General features: G+C 36.5%; 1 protein-coding gene across 5 annotated transcripts in view; it reads left to right on the top strand.

The window, feature by feature from the left end:
- The window catches only part of LOC106869705 (organic cation transporter-like protein), a 65,252-nt gene that overhangs the window by 11,320 nt on the left and 27,553 nt on the right, over positions 1–26,379 (top strand). The window contains exon 1 of one of the 5 annotated variants that reach the window (XM_089359739.1): positions 5,732–6,180. The exons of 2 other annotated variants lie outside the window; for them this stretch is intronic. In XM_089359739.1, coding sequence (XP_089215865.1) covers positions 6,039–6,180 — 142 coding nt within the window. In that variant the 5' untranslated portion in view covers positions 5,732–6,038. Of the gene's footprint in view, positions 1–5,731; positions 6,181–11,717; positions 11,887–26,379 lie in introns of those variants that run through there. 2 more of the 5 variants (XM_089359742.1, XM_089359740.1) reach the window with 2 other exon arrangements.

The following is a 26,379-nucleotide window of genomic DNA, read 5'->3' as shown; positions in this document are numbered from 1 at the left end:
TTGTTCCATTTCTTTTTTATATAGTTTGTAAACTTTCCGGTGTTGGTTTTGCGTGTGTGATCGCACGTGTTTCATTGAGACATCGTGCATAGGAGGACCTGTGCTTTGTATTGCAGTGAAATTTCATTTTTTAAGAATAAAAAATATTTTTTAAAAAAATTATCTTCGTTAAAAGACCGCTTCCTTCAAATCTTCCACCGGTTCTGTTGCCTAAGTCCATCGATGTTATTGGATTAGATATGTTTTTGTATAGGGAGCCCGGTGTAGCACATCCATGTTGTTATTCAGCCCGGTGCTGAATTATTATTATTATTATTATTATTATTATTATTATTATTATTATTATTATTATTATTATTATTATTATTATTATTATTATTATTATTATTACTATTATTATTATTATTGTTCAGTAGTTTTATTTTTATAATGTGCTTTCACTTCACGACCGAGCGCAGCTCTGTGCGCCTTGGGTATGTGCTGTGGTTTGCTGTGATGCTCTTATGGTTACTGTATTGAAAGTGTTTTGCGTAGGATGTGTGCAGTGCCCAGTAGTGCAATTTTCTGTATGTTATATATATTTGTAAGTACTGGTGTTTTTGTTATGTATTTGTCTGAATATTTTTTTTATTATACCTAAGGCACCTACTATGATAGGAATTGTTTCTGTTTTTAGATTCCACATTCGAGTTACTTCTATTTCCAGGTCTTTGTATTTTGAAAGTTTTTCCATTTCTTTTAGAAAAACGTTGTCATCTGCTGGTATTGATACATCAATTAGAAAGCATTTTTTTCTTCATGATCTGTGACAACTATATCTGGTCTATTTGCCTTAATTTCTCTATCTGTGTGTATTGGCATATCCCAGAGTATGGTTGCTTTCTCGTTTTCTGTGACCTTTTCTGGCGTGTGTTTATACCATCTTTTTTCTGTTGTTATTCCATAGTGTTGGCATAGCTTCCAGTGTATATATGTCCCACCTCTGTCGTGTCTGTGAATATATTCCTTCTTAGCCAGGACTGGGCAGCCAGAGATAATATGATTTATTGTTTCCTGTCCATCTCCACATATTCTACAGTTACTTGTTATGTTTCTTTTCATTATTTGTTTTTGGTAATTTCTGGTGGGGAGGCTTTGGTCTTGTGCAGCAATTAAAAATCCTTCAGTCTCTGCTTTGAGTCCTGAGCTTCTCAACCATTGCTGGGATTTTTCTCTGTTTATTTCTCTTGCATTTAGTTTAGCCCAGTATTTACCATGTAGGGGCTTTTCTAGCCATCGTTTTATCATGGTCCGTTGCTGTTCTAGTTTTAGTTTGGATTTCATTTGTTTTATAGCTTTTGTTGTTTCTTCTTCTTCTTCTTCTTCTTCTTCTTCTTCTTCTTCTTCTTCTTCTTCTTCTTCTTCTTCTTCTTCTTATTCTTCTTCTTCTTCTTCTTCTTCTTCTTCTTCTTCTTCTTCTTCTTCTTCTTCGTATTTGTTAGGTAGTATGATTTCTTGTTTGTATTTGTCAGCTTCCTTAAATACTGAAAACAGTTTTTTGTTTTGCTCGTGTTTTGTGGCTATTTGTATTAGTTTTCCTTGCTTCTGGAGTAGGTATTTTTGCAGTCCTATGGTGGTTATTTTATAATAGTTTTCCAGCTGCATAAGACCTCTGCCACCTTCTGTGCGTTGTATATATAGCCTTTCTATGTCAGATCATTATTTTTCTTGTTTTCCTGTCTATTTTAGATAGTTCGTTTAATGTCCAGTTAAGGATGTTGTAGCTGTAGCTTATAACTGGGACGGCTAAAGTGTTGATACCCATTATCTTGTTTTTAGCATTGAGCTCTGGTTTTAGTATTGATCTAACTCGTCTATAGTACTCTTTCTTTATTTTTCTTTCATTTGTGTGTGTTGTATCCTATCTAGTTCATTGACTCCTAAATATTTGTATGGCTGGCTTTCGTCTAGTTCTCTTATTTCATTGGCTTTATCTAGTGTTATATTGCTACTTTTAAATAATTTTCCTCATTTCAGGGTTGCTTTGGCACATTTTTCTAATCCGAATTTCATATCTATTTCTTTGATAAAGCCATGTACTGTCTGTAGTAGTGTTTCTAGCTCTTTGTCATTTTTAGCGTATAATTTTAGGTCATCCATAAATAAAAGGTGGCTGACTGTTTTCCCGTAGCATTTGTAACCGCATCCAGTTCTATTTAGCAATTCAGTTAAAGGTGTGAGTGCCAGGCAGAACAGGAGGGGAGAGAGCGTGTCTCCCTGGAATATTCCTCTTCTAATGGGGATGGCTTTCGTTTTCACAAGTCCCTCTTTTGTTTGGAGCTGTAGCACTGTCTGACATTTGTTCATTGAGTGTTTTATGTATTTTATAATAATTGGTGCCACCTTGTTTATGGCTAGTGTTTCGAGAATCCACGTGTGGGGAACACTGTCGAAAGCCTTTTGGTAGTCCACCCAGGCCATACTGAGGCCTTTCTTCTTTCTGCGGCTGTCTTCAGTTATGGCTTTATTGATCAATAATTGATCTTTACAGCCGTATGAGCCCTTGCAGCATCCCTTCTGCTCTTTTGGAAACAGGTTGTTATTTTCCAGGTGCTTACTCAATCTCTGTGATATTATTGCAGTAAAGGCTTTGTAGATCGTAGGGAGACAGGTTATAGGTCTATAGTTCTGTGGTTTCTCCGTTTCCGTGGATTTGGGAATTAAGATGGTTTTCCCTTTCGTGAGCCATTCAGGCATTGTCTCTGGCTCTGCTAGTATGTTGTTAAAGTTTTCTGCCAGCTTTTTATGCATTCCTGTCAGATGTTTTAACCAGAAGTTGGGGATCTTGTTGTGCCCAGGTTCCTTCCAGTTGCTTAGTCTTTGCAGTGTCTGGGGGACCTCTTCAATTGTTATAGGGGTCCAGAGTTGCTCAGGTGCTAAGTTCGTTGTTTTCTGGGGTTGTTGCTTCACCGACCATATTTGTTTCCAGAATTCTTCCAGTTCTTCTGCTGTTGGTGCTGCAGTAATGTCTATTTTATTTTTACCCAGTTCTTGATAGAGTTTTTGGGGGTTGGATTTGAACTGTTTGTTTTGTTCATAGAAACGTTGGCGTTTCTCATACCGGCGGATCCTTTGTGCTTTGGCAAGGATATCTTGCTTTAGTTTTTCTTTTGCCTCAGGTAAGTCTTTTTCTGTAATGCTGTATTTGTACAGTATTTTTGTTTTCTTCTTGTTACTTAGTAGTGTTGATTGTTTACTAATTTCGTTGAGAATCGATAAATCTTTTCTCTTTTTTTTTAATTTTGTTCTGGATGTTATTTATCCACAAGGTCCGTTTGGGTGGTAGAACTCCTGTTCGGATGGGTTTGAGTGAGCATCCTGCTTCTTTTGTGGCTGCAGTGGCTGCCGCATATATTATGTCCTTTAGCTCAGTGATATTGCCAGTTGTTTCTGTGGTTGTTAGTTCCGTGACGGCCAGGTTTATGCTATTTATTATTGATGTTGTTTTATTGTCTATTTTGATTTTTGGGAGATATAATCTGTGGTTTTCAGTTCTTTGGTTATTCTCATTTTCGTAATTATTAGGTAATTATTAGGTTTCCCTTCGTTATTCCCAGGCTTTAGATTTGTTTTGCCTTCCTTTTCATTCATATGTTTGTCTGTGGTGTTCTGGATTGGTGCTTTTTGTACACTATTATACATCTCTACGGTCTGGGTTTGTTGTTTTTTATTTACTTCGTTTTTACGGGAAATGTTACGTTTGTCTTCGTGTTTTACTATCTCAGTGTTTATATTATTATTTGGCATTGCTGTGTGACTACTATCTAGATTTTCCTGATGTATTTTTCCTTTCAATTGTTCTATTTCTATTTCTGATATATTTTTTTTTTTTTGCTTTTAGAATATATCTTCTTATGTTATCTAGTTTGTTAGTGTTCATTGTTTTATCGAGGTCTTTATTTACATTATTTTTCTTCCATATTTTATATGTATGTGTTGTTGCGTTTTCGTTTTTTGGGTAGAGCACTGCTGTGAAATAAGCGTGTAGGATCGAAATGTATTCCTCACGTGTCCATTTATGCCGTTTTGGTTTTGTTTGCGGGACATGAGGAACAACGTCCGGCCCTTTATTTTGACGGTCATCGTTTTCGTAGGGTACCGGTTCGTTCATATCTGTTGTCAGATTGTTTTGCACGTTCAGATCTTCGTACTTTTTGCGTAACAAGCTTACAGTACGCACTTCTCGGTTGTTATTCTTGGGTGGAATAATACCAGTGTTATTTAATCTGTTTGTAATTTTTTTGTACATGGTGTTTGGGTTTGGAGATGGTCTGATTTTGATGTAACACGTGTGTTTACGATCGCTGTGCGGGTAGTGGAGGTATCAAGTTAAAATACATCATTATATTGGAAAAATAGAAATAAATTTCAATGAGTATTACTTACTCAGATATAGTCCAACCCTTTGTCAGCTATTTTTTGGCTCCATGCGATGTCATTATTTCCGATGTTTTTGGATAAATTTCGGAGCAGTGATTTATCGTTCTCACATGTTAAACATCCCCGGTGTAGTCTCTTCTTCTTCTTCTTCTTCTTCTTCTTCTTCTTCTTATTATTATTATTATTATTATTATTATTATTATTATTATTATTATTATTATTATTATTATTATTATTATTATTATTATTATTATTATTATCAAGGCTGCGAGCTGGCGGAATTATTAACATGCCGGGCGAAATACGTAGCGCTATTTCGTCTGTCTTTTCATTCTGAGTTTAAATCCCACTGATGTCGACTTTGCCTATCATCCTTTCGGGTTCGATAAATTAAGTACCAGTGAAACACTGGGGACGATGTAATCGACTAGTGCCTTCCCCAAAAATTTCAGGCCTTGTGCCTTTAGTAGAAAGGATTATTAAGTAAGGTGGCGAGCTGGCACAATCGTTAGCACGCCGGACGAAATGCTTAGCGGTATTTCGTCTGCCGCTACGTCCTGAGTTCAAATTCTGTCAAGGTCGACTTTTTCTTCAGCCTTTCAGGGTCGATAAATTAAGTACTAGTTGAACACTAGGGTTGATGTAATCGACTCATCTCATCCCGCAAAATGGCTACCTTTGTGGCAAAATTTGAAACAAATATTATTATTAAGGTGGCTAGTTGGCAAACCCGTTAACACACCTGTCGAAATGTTTAATGGTGTTTCCTGTCTTCTAGTTCTGAGTTCAAATTCCACCGCGGTTGACTTTGCCTTTCATCTTTTCGGGGTCGTTAACATAAGTGTCTGTTGACTACTAGCGTCGATGTAATCGACAATCTCACCCCACTACCCCAACCACCAAAATTCAGGCCTTGCGCTCTTAGCAGCAAGGCCTGAATTTTGTTATTAGACGAACTGGAAGAATTGTTAGCACGTCGATCAAAATGCATAGTGACATTCCTTCCGGCTCTTTATGTTCTGAGTTCAAATGCTGCCGAAGTCGACTTTGCTTTCATCTTTTTGAGGTCGATAAAATGAAAAACAAATATTTTATGTAATGGACTTCCAATTCTCTAAAGCTTACTGTCCTTGTGCCAAAATTAGAATCCTGCTATTATCATAATTCATTTGCATAATTTGCTATCTTATCTGGATCGAAGTTGAGAGGCTTTTTGAAACAGAACCACGACGTGAATGCACATATCTTGACACCGTATATGTAAATTGTGTGTGTATTAGTAAATAAAGACACGTGGCATAGTGGTTAGGATGTCACACTCACACTTACAAGATCATATTTTCAATTTCCAGACAGACAGTGACTTGTGTTCGTGAGCAAAACATTTCATTTCACGTTGTTCCAGTTCACTCAGCCATACAGCTGTAAATAGGCAACCTTGTGACGGACTGGTGCTCGATCCAGGCGAAATGTTGGCCAGCCTGCTGAGTTAAAATAGTGGTATCATTTGAAAATTGAAACACAACGAATCGCAATGTGACCAGCGCTGTATAGCAATATCCGAAACTTTGGTTGATACCGTAGCGAAAAAACTTTGATAAAAATATTTTAGATCAAAGATGTCACAGAAAGAGGAATATGATCTTGATGGTCTCTGTATTGATTTGAAACAATTTGGTAAATTTCAAATTCTTCAAACATTAACAATAATGATGTCTGCGCTGTTGGAATGTTTTTCATTGCTACAAATCGTTTTCCTGGGTAAGTAGTGATTTATAAGCCTTGTTTATTTAAATTTAGCTTTTAATTTTGATGTCAGAAATATTTTGTCCAAGAAGGATGGCAGTTTGTGGTTGAGGCAGCTGATAGCAGAGTTGTTCTTGTTTTGTCACGATTCAGCCTTTTCCAAGTATGCTCAATGATGTTCCATCCATGGACTTCCTTTTGTGTTTTTATAATAATATATTTAATATTGGGTTTTGCAACCTGTTGCTTCTTATTCTTGTGTGGTCTTTGTAACCGATAGAATGATCTCTCTTAAATCAATGTCGAATTTACACTTCGTTCTTTAGAAATCAGTTAAATAATCATAGGTAAAGTACTATCCAGATATTTGTAGCTTTCCCCGGAGAAATATTGATTTTTTCTTTGTATCATTTTGCTAACTAGTAGTTGCTCAAAACATTCTCATACTTACTTTCTTCTCGCCCCTACCGCTATGCTCTAGGGTTACAATATTGTTAGTGGTACTATGGCCTCGTAGAAACAAGTTGAAGCCGTCGGTATTTTAAGAGACTATTGGGCGGTGATTTTTAGATACGGTTGTTTGGTTATTTTGCGGGATGAGAAGGGTGGTGGCACTTGGAAACCATTTGGATACGTTTAACGTGCCCTTGATACTCTTCTCCAAACGTCGTATTGAATCTCGCCGATAGAAGTTGAGATTTTTTAAAACCAATATCCTGAAATAAGTCCTGGGCCTGAGAATGTCCTATTTAGTATCTTTTACGCAATTGTTTCTAACACTGCACTGTCGATTTCGAAGAGTTTTTGTTTAACGTTTTCAATATCCCTGTTCTAATTCATCTATCCATTCAATTTTTCCGTTGAATTCATCATTCCTTTCTCAAACTGACTCCAGTAACTTCCCATTTGTTCTGCTACGAGGCCATAGTACCACTAATATGACCTTGCAGGTGGGGCCCAGTTAGAATTTTCTTCAGGTCGAGTAGCCCATCCCGCTCAAAAGGTCCCTGAATAAGGTTTGTTTAAGGATGTTGAGTGAAACACCCATGTTTCCAAAGGTGAATTATTCAACCCCAAAGAATTCCTCTCAACACATGGCTATGATGCTCCCCCACTACTTCTGCTCATGATCAGAGATGCACATATAATCAGCCACCAAGGGACATGCTCAACTGGTTAAGGTCAAACAACTGACAAGCAAATCTGTGGTATTAAGCAGAATATTTGCTGTAGCCCATCTTTTTATACCAAGACAAAACAACGTACATGATAACACTTACAATCAGCTAAGATCAGAAGCCACAAGAGCCACTGCCTGGTACTTATTATTATTATCATCATCATTATTATTATTATTATTATTATTATTATTATTATTATTATTATTATTATTATTATTATCCTCATCATCATCGTCATCATCATCATCATCATCATCATCATCATCATCATCATCATCATCATCACTGATATTATTGTTTTTATGCGTAGTAGCAGCAGTGTTTACAGTCACAGCAACAGTAGCAGGGATAGGTGTAGTGGTAAGTGTGGTAGTTGGGCCTCAGATTCCTGTGCTATCATAATAGTAGTAGTTGCTGCCTTATTGTAGTGTTAGTAGTATTTAGTATTAGCAGCTGCAGCATATTATTATTATTATTATTATTATTATTATTATTATTATTATTATTATTATTATTATTATTATTATTATTATTATTATTATTATTATTATCACCATCACTACCACGATCAGTGCTGGAGGAAATAGTTGGGTAGCAGTTTGGTGAATAGATCATAATCTGCAGGTCTATAAATAACTTCGGCAAACATAGAGACAAAAGAATCTTCGCACCCTTTGGGTCAACAGAGGTCAAATGTGTTTACTACTACCAGTGGCCACTGAGAGCGCTGCCTTGAAAAGAAGCAATTCAACCTGTTCTATTTGTAATTACTGGTAGAAAAACAACAATAATAATACACACACACAGATATATATATATATATATATATATATATATATATATATATATATATGTGTATATATATATATATATATATATATATATATATATATATATATATATATATATATATATATATATATATATATATATATGTGTGTGTGTGTGTGTGTGTGTGTGTGTGTACACACACACACACACATATATACTGATATTCACATCGTTAAATTTTTGAATTTCTGAATTCAATTGTGCTGTTGCAATAAAAGGTGTGTTTACGTATTTGGGTAATATATTAAAGTTTTAAAGCTTTCTTCAGATGTTCGTTTGTCTGTCCAGTTGGAGAATACAGCAGAACTTATGCAATGAAAAGGATGTTTACATTTTTGAATACTCAGGGGGAGTCAAACAGAAAAGAAAACAAGTTGTAGATAGTAAAGTTTTAAGATTTGCTAAATATGGTCTTTTGTATGACCACACAGTAAGAAATGGTAGTGTTTTTAAAATAAACATGAGGATGTTGTTTACATTTTCGAATACTCCGGGAGAAAGGAAAGGATAAATATACACACAGTAGTTGGAGATATTAAAGGTTTTTTTCTTTTTTTGAAGCTGATCGTGTGTGTGTTCGAAAGGTGTAGGTATGTAAGTTTCCTAACTTATTTTATTTTGAGGGAGATTTAAAATATTCACAGGAAATTGTAGGTATTCCAGTCTTTGGAAATAGTAGGAGGAAGAGATGTTCACCTTGTTAGATTTTTGAATTTCTTTTTTCTTTTTCTTTTTTTTTTCTTTTTCTTTTCTTGTTAAAAGTTTTGCTGCGGTTTACAGGTTTTGTAGTTGTGCAGTATGAATATATTGGCAGGTGCTTACTTCCTTAATGTTTTGTCGTGCATTTAATTGTGTTGTTACAATAAAAGGCATGTTTACATATTCTGTTAGTCAGCAATGTCCCCACTGATCTTTGTACTATGCTTGATACCACTAACACTGATTCTGAGGAAAGCAAAAGCTGGGTATGTATTCAAATGCCGCCAACAAAAAGTCAACCATTTGTTATTCATGGGAGACATCAAACTTTATGGTAAAGATGAAGCCCAAGTCAGTTCCCTCGTTGATACGATGTATACCTTCAGTGCTGATATCAAAATGGAGTTCGGACTCAGAGAGTGTGGTGTTTTAGTCTTGAAGAGAGGCAAAATCAAATATATGGAAGGTCTGATGATACCGTCGGGGGAGGTTATGATGTAGGTAGAAGAGACGGGCTATAAGTACTTGGGGATTTTGGAAATGGATAAATTGATGGAGAAAGAAATGACAGAAAAATTCAAGGTGGAGTACTAGCGCAGATTGAGACTGATCCTTAAGTCGAAATTAAATGCACGGAATAAGATCGAAGCTATCAACATCTGGGCGGTTTCACTCCTTAGACATGGAGCAGGGGTAATCGCATGGACAGTAGACGAACTAAACAGCTTAGACAGAGAGAAAGGAAGTTACTGACTAGACTATATGTACCAAGAAAAAGAGTTGGAAGAGGACTTATTGGATGCGAACACAGCATTAGAGCAGAAGAAAACAATTTAGCATGGTATGTAAAATGCCACAGAACCGCTATTATTAGAAGTGAGAAGGTCAGGCTTGCGTAGGATGAAAGATTACAAAGATAAAGCACTATACAAGAAATTGAAAACGATGGAAACTGAAAATAGATGGGTAAAGAAAAGAAAGCATGGTCAATTTCATAGGGATGTTGAAGATAAGACAGACAGAGCAAAAAGATGGCTGTGGATGACTAAAACTGATTTAAAACCAGAAACAGAGGTAGCAGAGCAGGCATTCCTCTTACTCCCTTTTGTTGTTGTGAGCAGAGGACTTTCAAGTGTAAGTCAGACCCAGGATGGGGCATCTCCGTTTCCTGCCTCCCACCACGACCTGGAGTTGTATTCTATTCGGCAGCTCACTGAGGTCGGAGATCTCGTCCAGAGGTATCGGTTTAACTTGGATCAAAATCTACATCTCAATCGCGGACCAGTTCTTTTACAACTTTTCATGTCCAGGAGCGTATCCGGGCCTTTACCACTACACACGCGACCAACTACTAAATGACATGTTCTAGTGGTACGTCTGTAATTCAGTCTTCATCACTCGCCAACTAAGGTGTGTAGGAAGGAGTAGATCTACGTGTTTGCACTGGACCATTGACCAGTGCCTCTACGAGGAACCTAACTTCCGTAGAATCATATTGTTTTTCTCGTGTGAGGAACTCTATATCAGTCCATACACCCTTCAGGTATTTCTCTACTTGGATGTGTAATGTATTGAAAACCTTTGTGGTCTTTAGCAACACTCATTTTTTATCCCCTCTACTGAAATAAGTTTTCTGTCTCTCTAAGTTATGTATGCTTTCCTTCCAAGGAGACTTGCTCCTGTAATTTTGTTGCTCCTGCTGTTGTTGTTTTAGTTGGAGGATAGTATGGACAAGACTTTCAAACTGATTCTCATTTTTTTGCATAAGCCTTGATATCATCTAAGAAAAGGAAATGATTTATCTAACCATTTCCTTTTCCCAAACCGGAAGCAATTTTAACTTTTCGTAGTATCATAGTGAACGGCATCATGGCCATTACGAATATTAATGGAGATAAGCTATGGCCTTGGAATATTCCACGTCTGATGTTCACTTTTCCGAGCTTTTGTTTTCCTCCGATAAATTCAGTATTCTAATGTTACATACATACATTAAGCATTTTCTCCATGTTTTTTTGTTGTTTTTTTTGCTATTCCAAGCATGCTCATTGTTTTACTTATCCAGTTGTGTCGTATCATGTCATATGATTTTTTGTACTCTAGTCATGCTAAATTCAGTCCCTTCAGTCTGCGTCAACGATTTCTAATGATAATTTTATCAACGAATAAATGATCTTTTGTTGCCCTACTTTGTTTTCTGCATTCTTTCTGTTCTTCTGGAAGTATATTATTACTTTCCAGATGGTTGTATAACTCTCCGACCAGAGCATCTGTCGTAAGCTTCCACATTAGTGGTAAACAGGTCCTACTAATTCAAGATTTTATGGTGTGATCTTTGTATCCGACAGTATCCTTATGTCAATGTCAAATTTAATATCAAATTTCTTCTTCTTCTTCTTCTTCTTCTTCTTCTTCTTCTTCTTCTTCTTCTTATTATTATTATTATTATTATTATTATTATTATTATTATTATTATTATTATTATTATTATTATTATTATTATTATTATTATTATTATTATTATTACTATTATTATTATTATTATTAGCATTCATTTACACTAGTTTATTTCTTATCTAGACAAAACGGGTGACAGCATGAGGTTTGTTGGGAACAAGATCATGACATGAATGCATATTACCTGACTTCGCATGTCTTTATTTACCCACGGACGGGCTCATACACTCACGCATACATGTACACACACACACACACACACACACACACACACACACACACACACACACATATATATATATATATATATATATATATATATATATATATATATATATATATATATACATACATGTATGCATGTATATAATATAAGTTGAAAGGCGTTTGCTGAATAACCTTTGAAGAAGCATGCCACAAAGTAAGGAATATAATTTTGATGGTCTCTTTACTGATCTTAAACAATTCGGAAAATTTCAAAGACTCCAAACTTTTGTCACTTTAATAACATGGCTGGTGGTTTGTTTTACATTACTAGAAGTTGTCTTCCTAGGTAAGCTGTGATTTACGATTCTTGATTATTTATTTTTTAATTTTGGTGTCAGAAATAATTTGCTAAATAAAATTGTTAATGTTGTTGAAAGAGCAGATGAGTTTTCTAGAGCAGGGGTCACCAAACGTTTTTCACAGCGGAGCGAAGGACGAGCCGCATAACCAATTTGCTTAATCCAATTTGCGGACCGCATAACCATTTTGCTCAATCAAATAGAGCGAATACACTAAAAATAAAGACAAACCAACATATTTATTTACCAAAACGTTATCAAAGAAGGCGGTGTTATACCACACCCAGTGCGCACATATCCGAATCTCACGAAATAAGCAGCTAAAAAATATAAAACTGGAGTTTATTATTAGCTGGTGTTTATTATTAGCTTTTAAGATATCTTGGAATTGTTGCATCTAACCGAGTCTGTTCCTTTAAAATGTTTATCAGTCAATCTCGTTCGATATGCTGACTTCATATACTTCATCACAGATATCACTTGTTCTAAACACTGATGCCATACCAGAGGTAAATTTCTTCAACTTTAAAAACTCATCATCAGGTGAGCAGCGATAAAATTCAACAAGTTTTCCTTTTCTGTACTTCTCTTTCTAGAAGCCATTTGCTAGTAAATCAATGAGTTCCAACTATAGTTCGACTGGCACGTCATCAATGTTTACAATCAAATGGATTCTGGATCAAATGAATATCATTCTCAATTCTTTCGAGATTGGAAAATCTCTCAAAAAAATGTTTATTTAAGTCTTCGGTAACTCGAAGTTGACATCTGTGAATTCAGCGCGAAACTCTTTAAAATACTGAAAACAAGAGAGATGTTTTCTCCTTCCAGTCGTGCTTCAATGACTGCTTTTTCCGACATGCTTTGATGATTCCTTAGAGCTCACAGATAAGGATATCCTTTCACTGGGGTTTCAAGTTCAATTCATTCATGTGAGTTATGATGTCAACCTAAAATGACAACTTTGACAGCCAGGTAGAATCTCACAGAAGTGGATCAGCTCTCTCCTTTTCGGTGAAAAAAAATATCGATTTCTCTTTGGAGCTTATGAAAACGGAACAGGACTTTACCGCAGCTGAACCACTTCACTGCTGCGTGATAAGGCAAGTCTCAGAATTCAGAATCAATTTCTTCAAGAAAAGCTTAGAACTGACGGTGATTAAATGTATGACCCCAAATGAAGTTCACCGCAGAAACGGCTGGTTTCAGTCCGCAAAAAATATCCAAGTCTTTCCTACAGAGTGCTTGATGATGTATAATGCAGTGTATAAACAGAGCACCAGGGCGTTGAAGATCTTCCAACTTAGTCCTGATTTGTACCACCAGAACCTTCATCGCTCCAACCATATTTTTTCCTCCTTCAACTGTAGCACATCGAAGCTGATTCCACTGAAGGTTATAGCCTGGCAAAATTTTCTGCACTATCATGAAGATGTCTTCTCCAGTTGTTGTTCCATGCATGCAGCAAATGGATACCAACTCTTCTATGATCTTTAAGTCCAAATTAACATCACGAATGAACACGAGAAGTTGTGACGTACTCGAGTGATCAGTAGACTCATCCAGCGCCAGAGAATACTGCAAGAAGTTCCTAGCTTTCTCGCGTATCTGTAGCACTATGTTCTCTCCAAGTTCTTCTGTTCTCCGCACAGTTGAACTTGCTGAAAGGCGGATGGCGTAATTCACTGAAGTCAGTTCCATTTACATATGGCGCTCTTCAAACCAGTTTAAACAAAGCAATGCAAGATAAAACACGATCGCTGCAAGAATGAACCCTCATTGCTGGCACTTACAGAAAAGGTACAGTACGACGGCGGGCCGGATGAACTGACCTCACAGGACGTAGTTTGGTGTCACCTGCGCTAGACTAATCTTTCAGTTTAATGTTAAATTGTTTTTTTTTAATATATAACTTGACATAAAAAACATATATTAATAATCTTATAATAATTCTGCTTGTCATTGCGTTACTTATCCCGTCGGGAACGCTTTCGCGTGATTAGAGAGAGAAAGAGAGAAAGGAAAGATGAAGAGAGGAAAAGAAAGAGGGAGAAAAGCGGGGGAGAAAGGCGTTCATGACGTGAGATAGAGGGAATGTAATTGTAACTCTTTCATGTGATTAGTTGAGGGGAAAAAGAAGAGAAAGAAAAAGGAGAGATGTAAGGTAGGGGAAACGTAATATTTATTACGTGGTTAAAAAAGTAACTCCAATGTAGAGGAGGAGAGTTACAAATATAAATTTAGCAGAGGGGGGGGTGTTCTGATGGAGAGGGGAGGGTGAAAAGAGAGAGAGAGATGGTAATGGTGGTGGTGATTAGATAGTGAAAAGTGTATTTATTTAATTGAACTATATTTCTAATATCACATATCATTTAACGTATGCGCATAAGTGCAATTCCGTGAAATATTCACGATTATTTACGTGGCAGATATATGCGATTCAACTAAAGGTTGTATCATATGTATAGGATTTTCTCTTTGTTTATGGGGAAAACGAAAAAATATGTGTATTAAGTCTATAAAATCGTGCATAAAGTATATAAAATGTATGCATAAAATGCATTAAGTAATCATCGTATTCCAATTTCGTTCACTTTTCAATGAGTAGCAGATGAGTGACTATCTTTCCATACAGACACAATTCAGGCTAGGTTTGAGTATGCCCTCTCTAATTGCGTCATTATTTTCTGGTTTAATTTCTTATTAATTTCATGTACAGTAATCCCTCAACTATCGCGGGTGTTACTTTTCAAAAGCCCCCACAATAGGTGAAAATCCGCGAAGTACAAATAGTACTCTACTGTTTATTTTTTTTATTATTATCGTTATAATTTGTATATATTCGTTTTATTATAAATGCAAAACAACACCACGGAGGAATCGACATAAAACTTAAATGATAAACCGTGATAACTGAACCGCGATAACTGAACCGCGATAACTGAACCGCGATATGACGAGGGATTACTCTATATAGTATTCTAGGTTACTGGACTTTGCATATGATACCTTCATTGTGTGCCTGTTAAAAATCCTGTGCTACCTGTTAGATTTCGGAGAACACTTATCCAATGCAGAAAAGAATTCTTTTGCAGTCTTAGATGATATTTGTAATCTGTAGATGGGATTATACCCCAGAACATCAGGTTTTTATGATTTTATTACTTACATGAAAATTCTTTCATTCTGTGTCAGTTCATAATGGTGACGGATGTAACGCTACACTAACTAAAAATATGTTGTTTTAGAAATAAGTGAAACGACCAGTAACAATCGAGATACTTCTTTGAAAAGTCACTTGAGGAGAAGCACTTGCACATATAATGCATAACAATTAATTTACAGCATCTCACCTATGAGGTGAAACTGCTACCCTTATGACTTACAGGTGAGATGCTGAGTCGAAACGGTTGTAGTGGTTTTGAATAAAATCTCGTGAATTCCATTTTCTGTCTTTTACTGCTTTATACACACACACACATACGCATATATACACACAAATACACATATGCATACATGTGCATATGTGTGTGCGTGTCGAAGTAAGGGAGTGAGTACATGTGAGTTAGTGAAAGGGAGAGAGAAAGAAATAGAGAATGAAACCACTTTCTGTACCTCGTCACATCACACCTACTCCACCACTGTTACAGTACAACTTTCAGGCCTTTTACATTATTTACATTTGACGGATATTTGTCCTCATCTTGTTTGTTGTTAACACAACGTTTCGGCTGATATAACCTCCAGCATTCATCAGGTGTCTTGGGGAAATTTCGAACCTGGGTTCTTATTCAATGGCGAATCCATAGCTAAACCCTCTTCTTGTCGATATATATCAGTGTCCATACTGAAGTAGGTAGTTTCTACACAGAAGGTCAACATTTCCATCAAGTTTCTTATTGGTATACTAGCGCGTTTTTTAGATGGGTGTCTGTCACTAGTTTCTCTTGGATCACCGATAGTGTTTCATCAGTTGGGATGAACAGACTTATCACATCTAGACTCACCATCTGGTTGGATTCAATGGGGGTATCCTTGACAAATTCTGTGAAGTGGGTGGAATTCTTCACGTACGATGTTGACATTCCTGGTAATAGACTGATTATATCCACAAGGAAGCGGCCTCTTTTGACGAACCGGTAAGTTACGGAGACTGACTACCTATTCATGAGTAGTATTTATCTGTATCTCTTTCTCCATGGAAATAGATAAAACCAGATATAAGCTATATAGAGCAATAGGAGACAGAAACAGTAGATAATTTGGAAGTATTATGAACGATATTGGGAGGAAAAAAACATGAAAATATTTCATAAACCTTAATGAACCGTCGAATCACCAACGAAAGTTGGGTCTTTTTGACAGAATTTATATATGCAAAATCTTTTAATCCTTTCACAGTTACTTTTTAGGTACACTATATCAAGTGCAGATAAACCGATAGAGTTGTAGCCCCATTCAAATTTATTTAAGTTATTTAATGAACTGAGGACTTAGAATCACTTTGGACGCCCCTTTATGCTCTAATATCTTGTCCTTGTGTGATAGAAATCATAAAAGTTTAAGGCTACGAAAATAAGGTCACCATACTCATGTGATATGCTCCTATCATGTGTCTACGTGAATTTCTCTTCAGAATAAATTACTCACTCCATTCATTCCATCCTTGCTTACTTCAACCTGCATTCATTCACGTTTTAATCATATATACTCGCATGCACTTACCCCATGTCCCATTCTCTTCCTCCAACCATCTACTAATGTCTCTTTATCTTCAGGTCAATATAAATATAAATAATCACCTTCCTATCCTCTTTGTTCTTCATTCTCTTATATCCCCATTGAAGATAGCGATAGTGAGAGAGAGAGAGAGAGAGAGAGAGAGAGAGAGAGAGAGAGAGAGAGAGAGAGAGAGAGAGAGAGAGAGAGAGAGAGAGAATGACCTCGTGCATACTCACACATTTCCCTTTCGTTATGGCTTTCATATTTCAAGATAAGAATGCGCAGATTGTAATCATTCAACCTTATTTGTTAATCTTTCCATCTGTGTGAAAAACTATCTATCTGTCCATATGTATATACGTGGACAGATATTTACCTATAAAAACATATATATATATATATATATATATATATATATATATATATATATATATATATACTTGGAAAAAGGACGTGTGCGTTCAATGATGTAATAGCACAAAGAATATATATGCATGTATACACACATATATGTACATACTTACATCTACATGTGTATATAGATGCATATCAGGGTACAGGACGTTAGAACAATGAACTACAGACAACGGAACAAACACATAGGGAAACGGAAAGCACCTTGGAATATTCCTTCATCAGCTGCCTCTATTCTAACCCGACGTTTCGAAGATAAGGCAGAACGTACTCTAGAATAGTCTCTTCCTGAGTAGTGGATCAATCCACTAAACAGAGGATTCCAAGGTGGCAAACACAAACCAAGACAGGAAAAATTGGACAGTGAAAACAACATTAAAAAGCCGTACAGCCAAACGCGAATCTGATGTAGAACGCTAGTAGTTCGTCTTGCCTTCACAGCGGCTGGAGTGAAAAGAAAGTTGACCACAGGTCACACGAGAGCAGAGAGGACGGTGGGGGACGAAGTGGAACAAGGAGGAAGAGACAGAAGTGTATAGCAGTGAAGTAGAAGCCAGGACAACAGAAGGAAGCAGAGCGAGAGGGGGAGATGGGTAAGAAGAAAGATAGATAGGTAGATAAATAGAGGGATAGATAGAAAGATAGAGAAATATATATATAAGCATCTATATAAACATATATATATAAGCATACACATACATACATTCATACATACATACATACATACATACATACATACATACATACATACATACATACATACATACGTCCGTACGCAGTGTTCAGACAAAATTTGACATTTTGCATAAAAGGGAAAGGAAACACAATATCCCATCCCAAAATAAAAGTATTTTTGAAAAAAATCAAATAATATCATCTAAATTATGACTGGGAGATAACAGTTTGCACAAAATAGGAACACTCAGCTACAGCCACGGCCTTAAGACTGCTCCGGAATCTGACATATACGTTCCTCATTGTGTTCCTGTGAAGGTCTTCGAACATCTACTTGATCTTGGACACCAGTTCCGCTTTAGTGTTGCAGGCAAAGGGGTTTGTTTCTTTCTTAACTGCGCCCTACAAATAGTAACCTATGGCATTATAATCGAGAGAATTAGGAGGCCAGAAATTGGGACTGATGAAGTCGTAGACATTCTCCGACAACCACATCTGACTCTTTCTGAGGGTATGGCATGGAGCCGAATCTTGCTGCCACACATCGTACTCTAGCAACAACCCTCTCTAGCCAGGCTTTAACCACAGTCTCCAGTAGCTTCACATAATTATCTGAATTAAGCCTAAGATCTGTTCAACAATGTGGGACAGAAATCTGGCGTGCGGACGCAGTCAGAGCGCCTGCTTTGTCCCTTTCAGCTGGACACGGCTTCTTTGTCTCTGTTGCAGTTATCCCTATCACGTTTTACAGCCTTTTCAGTGTTCACAGAGCATTAAGCAGCAATGATGATGTGGGAATTTTGATACCCAAAACATCATGATACAGAAAACTCTTTTCCAGTATTCAAATGGTTTCCAGACCTCCATGTCGGCTAACATTTTCTCAACTAAACTTTAATCTGTATGTTCTCCAATGCACACTTTAGCCCGACTACCTTGTGTACATTTATATGCATTTAGAATTGTATATAAACTCATACGGAAGAATCCGCCTCTCACCCGCAACCGAAGCCTGCAGGTTTTGTAGTTGTCATTTTAATGGTTTCAATTATTTAGTAATTGACTCACATGTTGAACCTATGAAGGGCTGTCGGTGTCAAGAAGGTGGAGACCTTGTGTTTCCACACGATTGTATGTTTTCATCATGATGGGGATTCATGATAGAAAAGTATTTTAACGTGCAAGATGGTCATATACAAATATGTATGTGAATGCATATAGATACACACACACATACAGACATATATATATGAGTATAAGTGAATCTAACGGATTTTGTGTGTTATTTTAAATGGCTTATAAACACCTTCCACGCTGCAATTGTTTTCGTTCCAGCACACGATCTCAGATCAGGTCACTTGCTATGCAAGTGCATCTCCGTAATATATATATATATATATATATATATATATATATATATATATATATATATATATATATATATATATATATACGTGTGTGTGTGTGTGTGTGTGTGTGTGTGTGTGTGTGTGTATGTGTGCGTATGTGTATATATATATATATATATATATATATATGTATATGTATATATATATATATATATATATATATATATATATGTGTGTGTGTGTGTGTGTATGTGTGTATATATATATATATATATATATATATATATATATACACACACATATATATATATATATATATATATATATATATATATATATATATATATATATATATATATATATATATATATATATATATATGGTGATTGTCTGCTCCTTATGCGGAGTTTGACCACCTTCGCATCATCATGGTATCTGATGTGGCTTTTAAAACCAGACAATGTTCTGAAAAGACACCCACATAGATTACACCTCCGATTTGAATCACCAAGTGCTGCAGATAAGTTCTGCTCTTTGTGGATCTTAAAGTGTCTCTTGAGGCCCCCGTTAGATTTGGCATACCTGGCATACACTGTATTCAAAGGTATGCACAGACATATCGGCAGAATAGTTGGTGGAGATTCGCTTTCCATGCGTTCGCAAATGAGATTTGAAGCCAGCGAAAGAGAGGCATGGTCTGTCACAGACTGTGCACACAAAAAGGTCATTGTCATTCACCTTCTCGATCTTTACATTCTTCCTTAGATCTCTTTTGAATCTTACTTGTGTTATCCTAGCCTCTTCAAATGCTTTCACTCCACTCCACACCTTTGTTCGGCATTCAACTCGATCCGAACCAAGGGTTTCTATATCTTCTGAAACCTTTCCAAGTGACCTCATAGTAGTCCTTATGCCGTCCTTAAGCCGTTTTTTAAGTTTACACCGATAGCGTTTCCCTTCTGCAAGCTCATCATAAAACAACTGTTTCGGCATGCGTTCATATGCCATTCGAACAATATGGTCAGCCTATCTCAATTGGTTCCTCAAAATCGTAGCTTTCAATTGAGGTGCGGAAAAATGTTCTACACCAACGCTTATGAATAGAAGCGGTGTCAGTGAGAAGAAAACGTCTATTTGATGTTCTCACTGGAGCTACTGAAGATTTTGGGCCATATACCTCCTTAAAATAAGAGTACAAACCCTTGGCATCACTTCTATCAGCTGATTCTTGTGCCCGTTTTCCTCTATCATTCCACCATTCCTGTTTAATTTTCCTTATAGCAGTCTGCACTTTCTTTTTCAGATTTCTGTAAGCTTCGTTTGAGTTGGGGTTCAAGGACTGAGAAAGAAGTGTATTACCTAAGTTTTGTTTTTCTAAAAGTAGATCATGAATTTCTACTGATCTATCTGAAAACCAATCACTGGACTTATGTGATTTAAATCCCACTGACGAACTTGCAGCCTGAAATGCTTTTGTTCTGAAATCTTCCCATAGATTGTTTGGGTCAAGATTGATACTTTCTATAGCATCGTGGAATCTTTGCAAGCTGCTTGATAATTTAAAGTTTGCAACATTTAATTTTTTGGGTACCTAGACTGTCTTGTTTTAGGCATTACCGAAAAATCTATTTTTTCACACACTAGATGATGGTCAGTCCAGCTCTCTGCTCCTCTCATGATCCGAACGCTAGAAGCGTCTTTCATATCACGTTTCCTGCTCAGAATATAATTTATGAGATGACAGTGCTTAGATCTTGGGTACATCCAGGTGGTTTTGTATTTATTTTTCTGCTTAAACAAAGAGTTGGTGACAACCAGATTATTCTCGGTACAAAACGAAAATTACTCCATTTTTATTGCATTTTCCAATCCCATGTCGACCTAAAACAAGCCATGAAACATAGTCCTTTCCAACTCTTGCATTGATATTTCCCAATATGATCAGCTTGTCATTTATATATATATATATATATATATATATATATATATATATATATATATATATATATATATATATATATGAAAGAAAAAGTAATAAAGAAAGATTCTAAAAAAGTTACATACATTCATGTAAAAACCCGCAAGATTCTAATATACATTAACTGCATATCTCCACAGAAATAGTGAATTTGACAGTCTCTACCTAAGAGATGAAGGTGATAGAGGCTTGAGATCAGTGCAGTCTTCGAATGTCGTACAGTATCTCTCAGAGAGTACTGGATAAACAGCAACAACAAAAATAAATACATTAATTTAATGCTGAAAAGTGAAGCGAACAATATCCTCAGGAAACACTCTCTTCCTGATGACCTCCCATACAACCCACAAAATGCTGGACTAACATACCTCAAAGAAGACCTGGATGTGAACCACTCAGCATACCAAAAATAAAGAGACCAAGCATGAGCTTGTTTCTCGAGGACTTGAAGAAGATAGAAAGACGACATGAAACGAAACCACTCTTGTACTCTTGAACTCTACACCACATCATACCTCGAAAGCATTTGCAATCGAAAATTAGAAGATTGCTACGAAATAACTAATAAAGAAAAGAGAAAACGAGGCCCTTGGAGCTCCAGGATGCAACCGAAACTGTAGATCATGTCATATTTCTGTGGCAGATATCACACGTGTAATTAGCAGCTGCCAAAATATGCCAAGATAATTGCATAGACAAACAGGCAGGCCGACGAGTAAACAAAGGAGTGGATGGACTGACGGACAGACAGATAGACTGTCAGATAAACAGACAACCGGCAGATAGACAAAGATATATATATATATATATATATATATATATATAGAGAGAGAGAGAGAGAGAGAGAGACTGATTGACTGCTTGAAAGATAAGGTTCAATGACTTTAATGCACACATTTTTATTGGTGTCTTATCTTGAATCTTGAAACGTGAAAGGGCATAATGAAAGGGAAATGTATGTTTGCATAGGGTCATTCTCTCTCTCTCTCTTTCTTTCTCTCCCTCTCTCTTTCTTTCTCTCTCTCTCTCTCTCACTCAGGCTATCTTGATTGGGTTTATAAGAGATTGAAGAATAAAGAGAATAAATAGGAAGGTGAAAGGATTATGCTAGGGTGATAAATGTACTAACACAAATATCTGGTGACCTTATTTTCATAGCCTCAAACTCTTGTGATTATAGCATACTGGGTTGAGACATTGCAGCGTCAAGGGGCGTTTCAATGGATTCTATGTCACCATTTCGTGAAATAGCTTCAAATAGATTTTAATGGTGCTACATCACTCTCAGTTTATATATAGAAAGGCATATTTTTGCCTCTCTAGATACTTCACCCGTTAATGTTAGTCTAGAGGCTATGTTCTAGTATCTTTTGGTTTGCATACATTAGTGACTCTTTGTCGCCTTCCAAAGGTATCATGTAGGAACATAGCCTCTAAACTAACGTAACAGATGAATTATGTAGAGAAGCTAAAATATGCCTTTCTTTACCTTTACACTTGTGTGCAGATACTGATGTTCATATAATTAGATATGTAACCTTACAATGCAACTGTACATAAATAATAATAATAATAATAATAATAATAATAATAATAATAATAATAATAATAATAATAATAATAATAATAATAATAATAATAATAATAATAATAAGAAGAAGAAGAAGAAGAAGAAGAAGAAGAAGAAGAAGAAGAAGAAGAAGAAGAAGAAGAAGAAGAAGAAGAAGATATGCCAACAATTAGTTACTGCTTGAAAAATTAATGCAATGTGTATGTGTGCGTATGAGAGTGTGTAGATATACATATACATGTGTGTCTGCGTGTGAGGGGAAGGTGTGCGGAGTATACGTACACGCATTTATGTGCATATATGTGGGTCACACATACATGTGTATGTGTGACTATATATATATATATATATATATATATATATATATATATATATGCCACAAATGAGGCGAAAGTAATACAGCAGTAGAGAAAAAGCTTAAAATTAACTGAACAACAGTCTGGAAAATTATCAAGAAATTTCAAGAGACTGGTTCCACCGCTGATTGATTTGGACGGAGCCGAAAATGAAGTGTACAGACCCTTCAGCTTATCAAAAGTACCAAAGAAAAGATACGGTGAAATCCTCATCATTCTGTCAGAAAACTAACTGCCACAGCAAAAGCAAGCTGAACATCGATGTATCGAGTGCTGAAGAAAGATTTCAGGACCCACTCCTACAAGATGACCCATCGTCATGAGCTCACGCAAGTTTATAAGGCCAAGGAACTGGAGAAAAGTCGTCTTATGCTGGGTCAGATTGCTGAAGGCACGCTGTCCAACTTGGTGTTCACTGATGAAAACAAAAATTGACATCGAACAGACAGTAAACCACCAGAATGATCGACTTTGGAGTGTATGTCTCCGTCGTGGGTAGACTCGTAAACCGACGTCAAAGTCAGTTATGGTTTGGGCGGCTGTGACAACCACTGAAAGGTCTCTCCACGTTTTTGTACCCTCGGGTGTTAAAATTAACATCCAGTGATACATTAGCGGCATTTTGGAAGCTGAACTGCTTCCATGGGCGAATGAGCTCTTGCAAGGCGCACTTTGGGGCCTCCAAGAGGATTCGCCACCATCCCACAGCTCCAAACAGACACATTTCTGCTCTGTACTGCTGTCATAACAATAACCAATGACCCTTCGTTATTTTCTTGAATCAAAGACTTTCGTATCCCACGCTGTGATTAATTAGTCGACAACCGCAAGAAGAATAACAAAAATGTCTTAAAATCTTTCATCTTTATTTAACAAGAAATATAATTAACCTGGAGAAACATGACTTATCAATGAAATGCTATTTTATAATTATTTCAAAATGACTCATTATAATTCCATTTAAAGGTATTACAAAATTAAATGATACTTTTTTCCATTAATTAATTGTGTTTCATTCTAAAAACTCATACTCTAGACTATTAGGCAACACATTACCATAATCATGTCATTACAATCACGTCATTGTGGCTTACACCATTGAAAGAATGCCGATATCAATTGAGGCATGACAAGATCTTTTCAGAAATTAGATAGACCTCCAGATAATTAATTGCATTAAACGACAACCAAAAGGAATCAAATTTCTAAGGAAAAGTGACAAGACTCCAAACGTACGCGTTACAGTTGGGGGATCCGTTTTCTATTTTGCATCAAGCCTCAGACTGGAAAATGAGATAGCCCCGAAGGGTTGACTCATCTTCCTGGAATCGCGTTAACATCGCTCGAACCACACCTGTTTCTGCAATCCTGGAATGCAAAAACAATTACCATGGTTGAATTTCATAGTGCCCTGAGGAAACAGATTTGACATTCCTCACCAGCTGAAAAAGACCAAATATGAGGACTCAGTTGATGAGGCGCTTGTGAAGGGATGGTACGTGGTCTTATTTACTTGCGTAGTCGGTTGCCGCGACTTTCCATCAGTATCAGTATTCTATTTCCTTCAAAGACTGGTTTGAATCCCAAACAGCTGAGGAAAGACATCAAAGAAAGATTTCCTTCTCATATTGATAGCTATAATATTGCTTTGATCTGCGCTGAATTAATTTCCTTTACATCGTTTCAATAATAAAGAAAAGCTGCTTATTAATATTAATTCGTTGTGATTGTGTAACTTTTATTAAAATAATGTAATTATTAAGGTCTTCATTGTGTATAAAATTCACATAATTTCGAATTTTAATATATTTTCCATCGATATGTGATTTACACGTTAATCAGAAAACACAATTCTACTAATTGCAACACACTTTCTTTTTAACGTCTTACATTTGTATCCCTTTGCTTCTAGAAGCTGGAAGTTTCGGAAAACGGCACACCACTGCCCGGAAACATCTACTCAGGTGTATTCACAATTGTGGCTTGGGACAATATTGACCTCCTTGAAGAGACTCTTAGGGGCGGAGGCATCTCCCGTTCAGCCCACAGTTTTCCACCAAATTATGGCGGCGAGCTGACAGAATCGTTAGCACGCCGGGCGAAATGCTTTGCGTCTGTCTGCATGTTCTGAGTTCAAATTCCGCCAAGGTCGACTTTGCTTTTAGTCCTTTCGGGGTCGATAAATTAAGTACCAGAGAAACACAGGGGTCGATGTAATCGACGGGTCACCTCCCCCAAAATTTCAGTCCTTGTACCTATAGTAGAAAGGTTTATTATTATTATTGCTATTATTATTATTATTCAGTAGTTTTATTTTTACAGCGTGCTTATTATTATTATTATTATTATTATTATTATTATTATTATTATTATTATTATTATTATTATTATTATTATTATCATCATCATTATTATTATTAACGACTAAATAAATAACTTGAGCATAAATTCATGGGGGAATTTTTATTACTTTTGCTACGAAGTAACTGAATAATGAAATGGTTTTCCCCACTTATTAAAGTGAAACGGATGGCCCAATCAAAGTCTTTCCCCCACCTTTAATGCGTTTTCTGCTACTGTATGCAAATTTGTTTCCGATTCCTTTCGCCAGAAGACCATAGATTGGCACTGTTGTTGCTAGTTATGGTAGGGAAACTGTTTAGATGGTTATTGTCTTTATAGACTGGGCCTGAGTTGATTTCTTCCACTTTCCTAGATGAGACAGTGTGTTTTGTCAACGTTTGCGTCTGAAACCTGAAATAAGGTACAAATTTCGACCATTTCGGATCTCCAACCGGTGAAACCAGAACATAAGCCTGAAAACCCTGATTAGTCTTCAAGTGGCTTTTGCTACCACAAGTATAACGACTAGGTTTTCTATCCTACACCATCAGTCGTATTGCCTTAAACTCAGAGCCTACAAGTTATAGATTCTAGAGTAGCATTGTGGGCCTTAGGGCTGGCAAGTCAATGCTGATCTCTTCAATGGTGACACTTTTATAATGTCTAGTCAAAAAGTTCCGGGACTAGTTCTGGTGCGCGTCAACGGATGGCAGCACACGATTGCGTGCAGAATGAGAGCTAGCAGTGACATAAATAAGGCAGTGTGCCGAGTGAGATTACTTTGTTTACTTCACAAATTGTGGAATTTGTGTTTTTGTTATCACGTATATGCTGTAGTCTGTGATTCTGTGTGAAATTTTGCGTTAAACCTGGAAAGTTTGCTACAGAGACATTGAGCATATTTTGGCAAGCTTATGGCAACGAGGCAATGGGTTTTACGCAATGCTTTGAGTGGTACTGGAACTTCAGAAGGGGAAGAACGACCCTAGAAGATTATGAGCGATCTGGGAAACCTGCTACAAGCGTCACACCCGGGAAAGTGGTATTGTGCATCGAGAATTCGTCCCACAGTT

This window comes from Octopus bimaculoides, chromosome 11, assembly GCF_046866305.1.
Source record: "Octopus bimaculoides isolate indiv1 chromosome 11, ASM4686630v1, whole genome shotgun sequence".
In the NCBI taxonomy this organism is placed as follows: Eukaryota; Metazoa; Mollusca; class Cephalopoda; order Octopoda; family Octopodidae; genus Octopus; species Octopus bimaculoides.
This window is presented reverse-complemented; position numbering and strand designations above follow the sequence as displayed.